This window comes from Lontra canadensis, unplaced genomic scaffold (genome assembly GCF_010015895.1).
Source record: "Lontra canadensis isolate GAN:19392208 unplaced genomic scaffold, GSC_riverotter_1.0 scaffold4, whole genome shotgun sequence".
Classification (NCBI taxonomy): domain Eukaryota; kingdom Metazoa; phylum Chordata; class Mammalia; order Carnivora; family Mustelidae; genus Lontra; species Lontra canadensis.
Window position 1 is genome coordinate 51,182,979 of NW_022630998.1, and position 15,449 is coordinate 51,198,427.

General features: G+C 42.0%; 1 protein-coding gene across 3 annotated transcripts in view; it reads left to right on the forward strand.

Annotated features, from left to right (window-relative positions):
- Positions 1 to 15,449, forward strand: part of MIER3 (MIER family member 3) — a 164,229-nt gene that overhangs the window by 131,491 nt on the left and 17,289 nt on the right. For 2 of the 3 annotated variants that reach the window (XM_032850306.1, XM_032850298.1), the window contains exons 3-4: positions 4,430 to 4,454; positions 7,470 to 7,615. In XM_032850306.1, the coding sequence (XP_032706197.1) occupies positions 4,430 to 4,454; positions 7,470 to 7,615 (171 nt within the window). Of the gene's footprint in view, positions 1 to 2,893; positions 2,978 to 4,429; positions 4,455 to 7,469; positions 7,616 to 15,449 lie in introns of those variants that run through there. The other variant, XM_032850314.1, reaches the window with a different exon arrangement.

The following is a 15,449-nucleotide window of genomic DNA, read 5'->3' on the forward strand; positions in this document are numbered from 1 at the left end:
GGCTCGTTTATTTCATTTCTAAAGATGGCTGGAGAATCTATTATATTTTGGTTCTCCTTGAAGGGTTACCATGGTTTCAGTTTTGAGTTTTCCTTCCTCTTGTTTCCATCCACCACATACAAGAATACAGTTAGTTAGGTTATAAGCTTTTGAGAGACTAGGAATCTTATGGTGACCCTATAGTGCACAGTGTCCAGCATAGGACTTGTTCTCTACATAATGCCATATGTTGTGTAGTGACAGAATAACAAAAACAATGGTAAAAAGCAATTTTTTATTCCACTCCCTGGAATGAGGAGACTTTTTGTCTGTACCAACTCCTGGAAGTCTTGTCATCAAAAAGAATAAGAGATCCATTTACATAGGTAGACTTTACACACTCTATCATAAAAGGAATGTGTATGTAAGACTGGGCAGTAAACTTTTCCTCTACTGATTAGAAGGTGAGAAAATAGCTCTGCTTCCTTAAACTAAAAATTTATTTAGCTTCACTATTTTTCTTTGAATCCTTATTTAGTACCCTGGACACAGATTACATAAACTATGAGAATATAAGCAGTCAAAATTACAAATGCCTACATGGAATCTTCACAGTTTATTTAAAAAAAAAATCTGCAGAAACTCTACTAAGTTCATGCAAATGCATGAGTCTCTCTACTTCTTGGACATGGCAAAATGGAATCTAAGACTACATTTATAGTTTGGATTAGCCAAGTTTTGCTACGAAGAAAATATTTTTCCTAGTATTAAGTACAAGGCAGGCTGTTGGAGACACTTTCTTCATGATTCAGATCCCTGACTTGGTCTGTGGTGGCTCATGCTGTGGTCAAGCAGATCAGGGAACTGTTTAATGGCTCTGTCCACTGGACATGCTCACTGCATTTCTAAAGTTAATCACTTGCACTTAATTTCAAGCCTTTTTTTTTTTTTTTAAACTTTGAAAACTCTAAACGCCTCATTGAGGACAGTACATATAACATGTGCCAAGCTCTGGTTTCAAAGTTCAGCTTTGGCTGGACAAAAGGTCGAAAGATATCTTTCACAGCAGGGAAAGTGTAATTTTCCATGTCTTTACGATGTTTTGAAATGGTTGAAGTGATTTTCCCTAAAATTTCCATAAATAAATAAAGTTTACCAGTGGAGTAACTTTAAGATGCCTTGGCCGAAATGTTGAAAGTAATTCTTTCCCCTGCTATTCATAATCCAGTCTTCAGCCTCAGCCTCCATATGTGCTCTTGGAGGGGAGAATCAAAGGTGACCCCAGCATAAAAGCAGACCTGTCATGTGTGGACTAAAAGTATGGGAGATTCTCAACTTGTGAGCAAAACCCTCAACTCTGTCATTTAACATGCCATGTTTTAGCAACAATTGGAAGAACTCTGATGTCTGAGATCACTGTCCTCAGCAAGTCTCTGTAGGGTCCTGCCATACTTTTCTGAGTATTTGCATCTGCCTTATTCATGGAGCTTACAAGAGACTTTTCTCTTCCTCATTTTTTAAAGAAGATTTTATTTATTTGATAGAGAGAGAGAGAGAGATATCACAAGCAGGCTCCCTGCTGAGCAGAGAGCCCGATGTGGGGCTCAATCCCAGGACCCTGAGATCATGACCTGGGCCAAAGGCAGAGGCTTAACCCTCTGAGGCATCCAGGCACCCCTCTTCCACATTTTTTAAACTTTATTTTCCATATATGTTATTATTTCTGGCTTCCTGCCTCAAGACAATCCTGTACCACGTGGACTTGCCATAATGACTTGAACTAGCAGGATTTACTTCTGTGGGCTACCCATGACTTGTTAGTGAATATTTCTGTGTACTTGCTTGAAGTAGTTGAGTATGGATATGGATCTGTCAGGAGTTAGACTTACTTCTCCCAATGAAGAGCGAATGGCCAGAAGGCACGTGTTAAGAGTAGGTATATCTGTTAAGCCTTGTCCTCCCTTCTCCACCCATCCACTTATCTACAGAACTAGTTTTCTTTTTGACCATAAGCAAAAGTTTGGCCTTTTGGGGTGGAAGTAGAGTTTCTGAGACTCGGTTCAGGGCCTCTGATATACTATTTTGCTCTTCCACAGGTCTATCAAGTGTGTACCCCTGGGTCATCACCTGGACTATTTTGTAATTAACAACTCTTAGGATTGTTCTAATTTGGGGGGTACACGCACGGTTTATATTTTATGAATGTCTCCTCTGAATTGTGCAAGTCTCTTCAAATTCTTTGCCTTGATGATCTTTTATCCATTCTTCCGTATGTCACTATCTCTGAAAGCCTGTATGGCAAGTGACCACTTCCACCAGCCACTCCAAGAGCCAGGATATGCCGGTCTGCACCTTCCATTCCTCAGGTCTCTTCGGGGAAACCGCAAAGTGCGTGGTCCCTGTCCTCTCATTTTGGACTGACCCTGCCGTCCATCAGTCACTTCTCCCATATTCCGGGGATTTCTCTTGTCCGTCAGTCTACTGCATCGATCATCTCCTTTCTTTTTCACTTGGGGACGTCCGTCGAGTTGTCCCTCCACGTCTCCTGTCCGCCTCCTCCACGTCCTACCGGACTAGAGTGTTCGTCCATCGATTCTTCGCTGCCCCGGCCGGCTCTTCGGCCTCGACTGCCTGGACGTGGGTCCGTCCCATGCCCGAGTTTCCATTCGTCCCCCACTTGCCTCCAGTTCGGCAGGAACTTTACTCCAGCCGAAAGGCAAAGGGCGGATGAGCGCCGGTGCGCATCGGGCGGGCCGCAGGGGGCGCGGGGTGCGGCGTGGGGCTCCGGGCAGGGTGGGCGTGCGAGCGGGCCGGGGGCGTCGCGGGCCGCCCTGCCCTATAAGGGGCCGAGCCGCCTCCGCCGCCGGGCGGGTGCCGGGCGGACCGCGGCGGCGGCGGCGGCGGCGGCGGCGGCGGCGGCTGCGATTGGCTCAGGCGCCCCATCCGGGGACTGGGCTCGGCGCTGCTCGTTCGCCCTAAAGGTACCAATATGGCGGAGGTGAGCAGAGAAACCGGGCAGGAGCGGCCGGGCTACAGCGGGCGCCCAGCGGCCCCCCCGCGCCTCCGGAGCCGGCTTGGGAGACCCGAGGCCCTTCCCGCGGCTCCACGGGGGGCGGCGCGGCGGGACGGGGGCTGCGGGGCGGCAACGGGCCGTGGCGGGGCCGGCCGGGGGGCGGGAGCGGGCGCGGGAGCAGTCTGCCTCCGGGACTAGGCCGCGGCGGCTCCGGCCCCGAGCCGGCTGCGCGACGGGGCCGGACCGGAGGTGGCGACCGGCGGCAGCGAGCCCCGGCGTGGGGACGGCGCCGTGCCGTGCTCCGGGGTAGCTGACGCGGGCCGCCGGAGCCTCCGCGCCGCTTTCTAGGGCCAGGGTGGGTGGAAACCGGCCGAGCTACCCCCCCCCCCTCCGCGGCCGGATTGCAAACCGGGGAGCGGGCTGCGCCACTGTCCTGCGGGAGGAGTGCTCTGTGCCCCCGGCCCACTGGGTCCGGGCTGCCGCGCCAAGGAGCCTCTCGCTCCACTTTGCTCCGGGCACCGAGGCAAGCGGGATGTACGGTTGCCAGGCTTCGCGGTAGGCGAGCGGGACTTCTCGCCCCGCAGCCCTGGAGGTGCGGGAACCCTTGGATGTAAAGGGGGCAATCCAAGATTCTCGACGTTTTATCTAGGGGCTCTCGGTATCCCCACTTTCTTCTGGCCTGAAGGAGGGAGGCAGGGCTAGCAAAGCTGCTCCGGCCGTGTCCCCCGGGACTGGTGATCTGGGGGAGGCGGTGGCGCAGCAGGAGCCCCTTCGGCTGGAGCTCGCTGGGGCGAGGGGCTCGCTGGCGGGCCTAAGGAGAGACTGAACACCCTGGAAGGAACTAGCATCTCTGGGACTGAGGGGCCGCGTCTCCAGTTTCGGGAGAGAGAATGGGGGGTTTGCGCTTTGGTTTGGGGGCGGGTGTCCAGTTTCGAGCTGGCCTACGCACAGGTCCGAGGACAGCCTCGGAATTGGGGCTCTCGGGCCTCAGGGGTAGACTAGGTGATCAGAGGACGATTCCCTTCCAGGAAAGGGTCTTGCCTTGGAAGGTGTTGTTTGGGTCCGTGGAGAGCCGAGTGCGATCTGGGGGACTCCGAGATGCCGGGGAGTGGGGACCGATGCCGTGAGTCGACTGCTCTGGGTTTTGCTTCTCCGTTTTGTAACTTGCTGAGCTCCAAGGAGCGGCTTGGAGTTGCCTCTCAGACTCTGAGCTTCGTCCCGGGTCTGCGAGTTTGCACACTGGGGACTCGGGGAGGAAGGCGAGGCAGCCAAGAGGGGCCCGAAAGGGGCTGGGAGCGATTGGAGCGAAGCTACGTCTTGTACTTTTGGCAGCTGCGGTGGAGCTCTGGGCTCCGCCTCCTCCGCGCCCTGTTGCCGGCGCTGCCTCTTCCCCCCTCCGCTGCGCGATCTAACCGCACGTTTTCTTCTCTCTCCTAGGCTTCTTTTGGAAGTTCGAGCCCAGGTTTGTCCTATTTTCTTACCTCTTGATGGGTTCCAAAGGGTAATGGGGGGGGGGTGGCTCAGATATATATTACTAAAGGTTTTTGCACAAAAAATTGCCCTGCGAGTTTTTTCATTTGTTTTTTAGAGTTTCAGCGTACATTTTGGTAATTAAGTTGTTTGAGGACAGAGCAGTTACACTTTTCTCTTTTTTTCTTGCATGTTTTAAAAAATAACTTGTTACAAAGCTGCTAACAGACAAGTGTTCTTTTTAGTAATATATCTTTAGTTATCACCGGTTTTTTTCTCCAAGCCTGAAACAGTTAATCCCGAATTAACTTTGCACTAACTTTTCCAGATTAGTTTAGGTTTTAATTTTTTTCCAGAAATCAGCTCTTTAATTTGTTGAAACTTTGGGATTGCTTACATCACTTATTAACTAACCATGACTCCCCATCTCGCCTTATTTTGTCTCCTAAATTTTTCATAATTGAGAAATGACTATAGATTTATTGAAATTGGAACTTGAGAGTTAGGTAAAGCTACCCACCTTAAAAGAAACATAGAATTACAAGTTTGTCACGTGAAAGTGGTAATACAGAATTTTTGAGGTGAGACAACCTTAGATGATCTAGTAGTGTTTAACCTTTTAGAAATGGGAAACATTTTCAGGTTCTGATGAAAGCAAGGGACTGTCTCCTGAACTCTACATGTAGCATTATTGCATACAGTTTGGGGTTTCTGGCTCCCTTGAATACCATAATGGAGAGGACAGTTTTGTTTCAGTTTCTCACCCCCCTTGCAGCCCTTTTTTGGCTGTCTCTTTTCCCTCTAATAGTCTCCAAGAAAAGTACCTCTGAACTACTCCAAGTCCCTTACTTTACACTTGAGAAGACTTTTAAATAACTCTACTGAGAGTCACCTAGTTAATAGAGCCTGGAAAAGCTCCCATATCTTCCCTTGCAGCATGTTGCCTTAGTGAACAGCCCATTTCCTTGCGTATTACTTTGTGTATTTAGTTGACTTTTAAGGTCTCACTTGATTATCCTTTAAGGTATTAGAAAATAATTAGTCACAGAGTAGAAGAAATTTGTGGTTATTTTTTAAATAGCTGTCTACATCTTTACATTTAAAAGATTGTTTTAAAAAGTTTTTCTGATTTTTAGACAAACATTTCTTTGTCATAACTGATTTCAGGAACAGAGTATTTATATACATGATGCCAAACATCTGGATGATAATGGAATTTTTCCATTTTGCATCACTGTCTGCTTTTAAGAAGTTGCAATCCAAATAAAGAGCAAGAAGACATTGTGGCTTTGGTGTTTAAACAAACTTTTATAACCTGTTTTTAATCACTTAGCCAATTTTCAAGAAAATTTTAGAACTTAGAAGAGGCTCTTGAGGTCATCTAAGCCAACACTATGCATTTCACAAATGAAAAACTGGACTTGGGCCCAGAAAGTTTAAATGACTTGCCTCAGGTCTCAGCAGGCCAGGGACAAAGCCAGGAGTAGATCCTTAGGCCCTTTGATTTCTGGCCCTTAACTGAATACCTTCCACTTTAAGAGGAAAGAGCACAGTGACCAGTGATACGGGGATTACAAAAGAGGACAGGGCTCTGCCTTAAAGAGGTAGAAGAGTTACCATCTGTTTCATCCCTGACACTTTGTGTACCACAGGGGTTTCCAGAAATTCCTCAAAATAGGAAATTGATAGTGGTGGATGATCTGCTTTTGAGCTCTTCAGTAACTATTCATTTTTCTCCTTAAAATTAAGTTAAACCGTCTGTATTTCAACAGGTTTGAAAATGAACTGATAATATCTTTCAACATTAAAAAAATAACATCATAGTGTAAGCTTCCTAAATAATTGAGTTCCCCAGAAATTGTGTTATTTTTAGGACTAATGATTAGAGTTCTCCAAACTTAGAAACAAAATCATGGAATTACGTCTGTATTTTTTCTCAGAGTGAAAAATCTTTGCAGTAGGTCAGTATTTTGGTATGATCTCATACTGTCCTTAAATGTTTGAAATTCAAAATATTAAATAGTTTTATTAAAAACAGACCAAACTTTTTATGTTAGATGTATTTCCTTCCACTTTCCCCTTCCTCTACCCCAAGATTCTGGTACTTCTTTGCTTCCCTGCTCTTATGTTAACTGGTCTAATTGAATTAGATACTAGGGAAAACTCTGTTTTTCATAGATTCAGTCTCATTCTCTTGGGATTGTGAATTTTACTCATTTCTCAACTTCATTTTCAGAGTATCCTGTAGACTCCACATTTGCCTTAGAAAAGCATTGCAATTTCATAAACCAGTATGAATTGGCCAGAACAAATTGCATCTTTCAAAAACCTATAGATATGATTTTTCTATACTTCCTTCACATAATCTTAAAACTAATTATGTTATTAGTTGTCCAAAGAAAAGCATGCTCTTATAATTTAATGCCTATGTGGAGAGTTTGAAATACAGTTCTGGACATGAAAAGTGACATACTTTTAGAGACTGATTAGCTGTATAGTTGCTTCACAAAAACTTGAATTTTTTCCTATGAACCCGATTTCTGTTGTGTTTTGTACCTTTGAGGGTTGTAAGTAGGGTAACATATATATTCTCTTTGCCTGAAGTGTTGAGCTTTGGTGTGTAACAGTTTCTTGTGAAATTGACGATTAACAAATCTTCTGTCATTTTTCTGTTGCTTTTAGACAAATGCATTAAACTGACAAGTTTGACTTTTAGAACATTTTTTTTAGGACTCCTCTGTTTAAATCACTTTGCTGCCAATATAGGTTCTGTTCTCATGGACTGGACTTCTTATTAAAGTGTTTTTAAATTACTCTGCCTTGTTCTTTGCTGATTTAGATATCTTTTCAGAACTATATGGTCTTTATAACCTGTTAAGTATATAGTAAATGCATTTAATAAAGCTCTCATATAAACATTAAAAGGAACTGGCAGAAGAACACAAATTATTTTTTCTTGTAAGTAGCGTTGTGAATATGTAAAGTGATTCAGTTTGTTTCATTACAGTTGGGTCTTTGTCTTCTGAGGATCATGATTTTGACCCTACTGCTGAGATGTTGGTCCATGACTATGATGATGAAAGAACTCTTGAAGAAGAGGAAATGATGGATGAGGGTAAAAACTTCAGTTCTGAAATTGAAGACTTAGAAAAGGTAAAGGATTTTACTTTCATATTTTAATAACAAACTTACAGTAAAGATTTTGATATTGTATTATATATTATTTTACCATCTACCTGAAATAAAAACAGGATCAGCGTCTTTGTTTTTGACCTATCTTTTATGAACTGTCACTGATTTTCTCATTATTTTGAAGGGAAGCCTAATAAGTAAATTTTCACTTAATCTTTCAAAATTATTTTATAGTTCTTAATCTAATTTTTAAGTATTTGAGGCACAGTGAAGTAGGTACGTGTGGTCATCTTACAGATGAGAATCTTACGTAATGAGATATAGAGAACTGTGGGCCCTAGACTTGTTGCTGAATTGTAGTCCAGCCCAGTGCATTAAACCACATTATTCTACTGAGGGTAACACTTGAGTTTAATTAAACACCGCAGTAGATACAGAGAGAAGTCTCTTCCTTTAAATAACTTGTAATCTGGTAGAATACTAAAAGAATGTTGAAAGAGAAAAAGTTTTACTCTATTTTTTTTTTTTTTTTTTTTTTTTTACGATTTTTTGAGAGAGAGACCACGAGAGAGGGAACACAAGCAGGGGGAATGGGAGGGAGAGGCAGGCTTCCCATTGAGAGGGGTGCCTGATGTAGGGCTTGGTCACAGGACCCTGTGGGATCATGACCTGAGCTGAGGGCTGATGCTTAATGACTGATTAAAAAATAGAGTAGGGGTGCCTGAGCCACTCAGGTGCCCCTACTCTGTTTTTAACTGTAAAATAATAATGTCCTATTTTCCACCCCTCAGTCATCTTTTAAAAAGTTGGCAATAATAAATGTAGTTTGTAACTTCTTAAACCTAAAATCGATAGAGACGGAAATGAACTGGATTTTATTTATTTTATTTTTTTAAGATTTTATTTATTAATTTGACAGAGAACAGAAGTAGGCAGAGAGGCAGAGAGAGAGAGAGAGGAGGAAGCAGGCTCCTCAGGAGCAGAGAGCCCGATGTGGGGCTCGATTCCAGGACCCTGGGATCATGACCTGAGCCGAAGGCAGAGGCTTTAACCCACTGAGCCACCCAGGTGCCCCTGAATTGGATTTTAAACACATATTTATACCAGGACTATAGAGAGAGGTCTCAATAGAGGTCATTTGAAAAAATGTAGGATTATAGTTATCTATAAATTAATCTTATTTGCACATTTCTGATCAGCTCAGAATAACAAAAGCTTTCAGGAATAATATTAAATAATAATAATCCTTTTTTTTTTTTTTTAAGATTTTATTTATTTATTTGACAGATCAGAAGTAGGCAGAGAGGCAGGCAGAGAAAGGGCGGGGAAGGAGGCTCCCTGCGGAGCAGAGAGCCCTATTCGGGACCGGATCCCAGGGCCCTGAGATCATGACCTGAGCCGCAGGCAGAGGCTTAACCCACTGAGCCACCGAGACGCCCAATCCTTTGATTTTTTTATACCTCTTTTTCTTCAAGAAGACAAGACACATTCTTTTTTTTTTCCTGTTTTTTATATCTTATTTATTCTATCAATATCAAAAGAGGTGGTTTAATATCACCAATTTTTAAAAAAAAATTTTTTTTAAATTTTTAATTTTTTTATAAACATATAATGTATTATTAGCCCCAGGGGTACAGGGACAAGACACATTCTTATGTAATCTCTTCTGCTGTCTTTGTAAGGCAGAGATGAATTCTTATTGCATATCTTCCTTCATGTTCATATACAGGGAAATAGAGGCAGTCTTGAGGATCTAGATCCCGGGCTTGCTCTGGTAGACCTGAAAATTTCTAAACGTGTTCATTCACTTGACAAATTAACCCAAGAAAATTGCTCTTCGATTGAATCATTAAAAAAAAAAAACAATTTACAGCTAAACAGATTTGAGAATATAGAGAGAAAATGGTTGGGAAATAATTAAGAAAAGCTTAGGGTATTGCTGCTCCTTTCAGGGGTGATGATAAAAATGTTGTCTTTTGATAAGAAAAGATGTCCAAGAGTCTTGAGCTCTGCCTTGGCTTTATTCAGGCACTTCCTTCCCAGCTCTAATGATGGGTAGCCTAGAATAACTGAGAATTATAATTCAGCTAACATTATCCCTCTGTCAGGGCACCTGGGTGGCTCAGTGGGTTAAAGCCTCTGCCTTCGGCTCAGGTCATGGTCCCAGGGTCCTGGGACCGAGCCCTGCATTAGGCTCTCTGCTCAGCAGGGAGCCTGCTTCCCCCAACCCCTGCCTGCCTCTCTGCCTGCTTGTGATTTCTCTCTCTCTCTCTGTCAAATAAATAAATAAAATCTTAAAAAAAACCCAAAACATTATCTCTCTGTCAAATAAATAAAAATCTTAAAGAAATAAACACTGGTAATTAATTTTTTGCTTTGTAGTGGTATCTATCACTGAATTTGATAATTCAGAAAAATTAGGTCTTTATTTCAACTTTTCTGTACTTGGACAGTTTTGCTTCTTGGCATTTTATGACATTCTTGGAAATTGCAGAAAACTATAGGTGATCTTTTTTTTTTTTTTAAAGATTTTATTTATTTATTTATTTGACAGAGAGAGAGAGAGAGAGAGATCACAAGTAGGCAGAGAGGCAGGCAGAGAGAGGGGGAAGCAGGCTCCCCGCTGAGCAGAGAGCCCGATGTGGGGCTCGATCCCAGGACCCTGGGATCATGACCTGAGCCAAAGGCAGAGGCTTAACCCACTGAGCCACCCAGGTGCCCCACTACAGGTGATCTTTAAACAGATTCTAGTGAAGACCTAAGAACTGTGTCTCCACTTAGAAGCCTAATCATTCTCTCATGGAACAATGGACAAAAGGAGCTGTTTCTAAGAGTGACTGCCCACTTCCTCTGAACTATAACTCTTATCTGTGGTAAAGCATAACTATGTAGATGTGGTCTCTATTCTTTGTTGATGTTTAATGAAACGAGAAATTGAATAAACAGCAGATAGAATCACAAATATAAAGAGTAAAGATCATTTATAGAAGAAATTTAAAATTATTTCTATATCATTTAAAGTACTCTTGTTAATCTTTTATTATTGGAATACTGATTTAGGTATTCTTACCTGTTCACAGTCTTAGGGGCTTGATGTTAATGTTTGTTTTTAGAAATTACAAGAAGTTTTTATATTCGTTGTAAACTTGATAGTTTATAGACTATAAATATGGCTGTATTTTAGTGCTTACAGATTTTTGGTACAGTATGTATTAAAAATAAGAGATAAAAACAGTTTTTGTATAGTAGAACTTTGGTATAGAGAATACATTTTATGACTAGATATATGTTATGAAACATATAAAATAAGGTTTACATTGTGTCTTACTATAGTTTATTCATGTTACTGTTTTGTGAGGTTTTAATTTAATAGTCTCCACCTATAACTTTTAGAGAATTTCTTTACAATAATTTGTAGATTTCTCACTTGATATTCTTGTGAAACGAGAAAGTAAAAATCACCTTTTCTTCCACTTACACTTTGGTATAGATCCTTCCTGTTTTGTGGGTTTTTTTTAATTAAGTTTTTAAAACTATAGGTATACTGTTTTTGCAATGCACATTTTAAGATATTAGACTGGCGTTATATGAAAATTATTCTACACTTCACTTAGACAATTCCTTTTGATCAATCCAGGAACACCATCAGGTGTATCAGGTAAGTATTAGCATTATTTCCTTGGTTAAGAGTCCTTGTTGATTGTGAAATCTACCACAGATGTAGAAATAATATAGATGGGGGCAGGGAGGAACAATACTATGGGAGATGTGTACATTGGTAGTGGGATGCATCCTGATTTCTGGTATGTGAGGTTATGCATCATAGGATCAAGGAAATTATGATACTTTTTTGTTTACAGATGAAGAAATTTAGATGAGGTGATTTGCCTACAGTAATGGTTAGCAGTTAGTTCTCTGCCTCTAGATTTTATGTTCTTTCTGATACAAAACCTTTGAGTTAGAAAATAGTTCATTTATAAGGATGACTAGACTCAAATACGTCCCTTAAAGTTTAGGGTCAATGAAATGCCTGAGAAAAAGGAGAAAAATCTTCCACCTGGGATGAGGTTCTGGATCAAAGTTCTAAGCTGTTAGATGTAGCCACACAGATCTCAGAGATGGAGATTTACTCATTCCATTTTTAAAAAAAACTTTTGTGCTTCAGAGGGTTAAGTCCTTTATTAATAGGTCTAATAGAAATCTCATTTGTGAAGTGTTTCAGAGATTGGATTCACCTTCCCTAGTTTTGCTACACAAGTTTTAGTACAAGTAATTTCTATATTTTAGCATCCGCTCCCTTTAGGTAACTAGTGTCATTCCTTGAATGTGTTGGTGAAGTTCCGCTAAGATAGTCACCCTCTTCCTCAATGGATGATCATACTTTTGTCTTTATAGAGAAAGTAGGGTTTTCATGACTCACTACCTGGAATCTCCTGTGTACCCCACACATACAAATTTAACTTTTAAACTCATTCTTTCTTCTCCCCCTACTGTCCCAAAAGTATATGTCACATCCTAACTAATTACGAGGCTAACTCGTAATTCCATCCCTCCTGCCCTGAGCCTGTTCTTCCCACTTAATCTTTTATTTCAGTATAGAAAATCCTACTCATAGGGCACCTGGGTGGCTAAGTGGGTTAAGCCGCTGCCTTCGGCTCAGGTCATGATCTCAGGGTCCTGGGATTGAGTCCCGCATCAGGAGTTCTGCTCAGCAGGGAGCCTGCTTCCCTCTCTCTCTCTCTCTCTCTCTGCCTGCCTCTCTGCCTACTTGTGATCTGTCCCTGTCAAATAAATAAATAAAATCTTAAAAAAAAAAATCCTACTCATATGTTTCCTAAATTTGGGAGAAATTTTTTTTAACCCTGTGTTGCCTTTAGTGATTCTTGTTTTATAGTGTGTATGCTTTCTTCCCTCCATTTAGTCCATTCAGAGTACCTGCTCCCCTCCATCAATTCAGCTTTGTTTCTCCCAACAGGCTGTAGGGTCACCAATAATTCCTGCTTGACAGGTACAGAGAATTCCTGTCTCTCTTTATTTCACTTGATTTTTCTTTGATATTTGGCCTAAGTGACTGTCTTTGGTCTCTCCATACTTGCTTCTTCCTTAGCTTATGTAATTCTGCTTTCTCTTAGTTCTCCTCTCTGGTATCTCCCTCTTTTGTATTTATGGGCCATTCTTTCTTTGCCCGCATTTTAATTGATGGCATTTCCCAGAGTTCTAGCTTTTGTCTTCTCACTCTATATGCCTTTTCTGGGTGGCCTCATTCAAGCCCATTGCTTCACCTTTGCCTTGAATTATCATTTACCACCCCACTGTCCACCTTCAAGTTTGTCTGATGTTTCTGTCTCATAACAATGCTGTAGGAATTTAGCCTTCGCAGGTCAGAAACCGGTAATCCATTTAGGCTCCTCTGTCACTTTGATTCATTTTATCAAGTAGGTCAAGAAATAAATTCTTTTCTCTTAATTTCACTCAGATAATTCCCTTCCTTAGTTGAAGCTCTCATTCTTCTACTCCCCCCTAGAATGTTATTTTCTTTCTTTTTTTTTTTTTTTTTAAGATTTTATTTATTTATTTGACAGACAGAGATCACAAGTAGGCAGAGAGGCAGGCAGAGAGAGAGGAAGGGAAGCAGGTTCTCTGCTGAGCAGAGAGCCCGATGCAGGGCTCGATACCAGGACCCTGGGATCATGACCTGAGCCGAAAGCAGAGGCTTTAACCCACTGAGCCACCCAGGCGCCCCTAGAATGTTATTTTCAAAATGTGTATTGTACTTAAAATTTTCCAGACATAGCCCATCATCTTGTAGGGTGATATATCTGGAAGTTCTTCTAATATTCCCTTCTCTTTTCTGTCTGTCCTCTGACCTTTGGCTTTAGGTATCATCTAGATGCTAACAAATGCCAGATTTATATCTCTAGCCCAGCCTGATCCTGTGAACACTAGGCTGCTGGCCAACTTGACTCTTCTACTTAGATGTTTCATAGTCCTCTCCAACTTAACTTTTGTCTCTGCAGAACTCTTACTTCCTTCAGAAACCCTTCCTTCAGTCCTTTGTTGTTGTTTTTTTTTAAAGGTTCTATTATTTGACAGAGAGAGAGAGCACAAGCAGGGGGAGCAGCAGGCAGAGGGAGAAAGAGAAGGACTCCCCTCTGAGCAGGAAGCCCAATGCGGGAATCAATCCCAGGACTCTGGGATCAAGATCTGAGCTGAAGGCTCAGTTTAACCTACTGGGCACCCAGGCACCCCTTCTTCAGTCCTTTCTATCTCAGTAAAAGTTACCACTTTTACTCAAATAGAGTTGCTTAAATAGAAATCTGGAGAGACATTGTTTTCACTCCCACATCCAGGAACTCATTTGATTCCACCTTAGAATATATATCATCTATTTACTTTTCTCCATGTTTATGTCACTACCTTAATCCAGCATGGAACCCTTGGGTGTTCTCCTTGCTTTTCTCTTATCTCTCCATCTCCTCAACCTTTTCTTTATGTAACTGCCCAACATTTAAGGAAAAATAAAGTCATGGCACTCCCCCTTCATCCCCCCCACTTTTTTTTTTTTTTTAAATTTTCCTTCACTTCCCATTGCCCTGGGAGTAAAGGGCACTCTCTATCTTCCCTTTGACCCTGTAAAAGTACACTCTACATTATTCTGTATTTCAGGACCCTGTTTATTTCCTTTGGATTCATCATAATTGACAGTTTTGTATTTGGGTATTGTCATTATCCCCCTCCACCCTCTTCCCCTACCACCCTGGTCCCCCAGACTGTGCATTGTAGAAGGGCAAGACCTCTTTTTCATACCAGCACTTGGCACAGTGGCTTACTGGCACCCAGTAACTGCCCAGTCAGTGTTTCTTATGACACACCAGAAGGCCCTAGTACATAGCTCTCATCTGTCGAATGTTGCTTAGCTCGGTCTTTGCACCCTATGTGGCACCTCCCTAATCTCATGCATGCCATTATTCCTAGAGTTTAGTTCTTCCCTTCTCTTATCTATCAATGTATACTACCATTTCTGGAATTGATTATTGCAGTCACCACATTGTATTGTAATTGTTAACTTACCGGTTTCTTCCATCAAGACTGAACTCATTGAGAGCAGGGATTTTCTATAAATTTCTATATCTACAGCTAGCAACCTCTGCATAGTACCTAGAACCCAGTAAATGCTGTATTGATGGAAAGGTGGACTATTAGTGTTTGATGCATGAAAATTGACATAGAAACTATGAGGTTTTGAAGAAGTACTACAGACAGGTGGTTTACAAAAGCTGGAACGCAGTCTCCTCTTAGAACTGATATGAGCCAAAGGGAATGGGCTGCATGGAATCTGCAAGGAGCAGGGTTAGAGAGACTGAATCTGGTTCTGGGCACATTTGAGGGGTTCTGTTTGATTTGAGAGAATAATAATTGATGAGGTTTCCCCATGGCATGGATGACCTTCCAACTCCATTTCTGCTGACTCCAGGCTAATAAAACAGCTTTTTCAATCCCAAGCTGAAAGGATTTCACGAGTGACATGATTGGTATGGTCACTGGAAAGGCATAGGTCTCCTACTGCAAATTTACAAAGTCAAATTCTGTTATAAACCTTATTCTAAGTTCATTTAGCATGAATCTGTTTGAATCAGGCACAGTGAAAAATACAAGTTCTAGACCTGTAAAGGTGAAAGTCAGATTCTTGGGTACCTCCCCGAGCCTGGCAGGCAGTATGTTTCTAGAAATCACAAGTGGCTAATTTCCACTCACTTTGTGATCAGCTGAGGACATGTTTTACATAACCAGCTTTAGCATTTTCATGCTTTTGCTTCATGACTTTGGCATTTTGCCTTAAAGGGAAAACTAAACC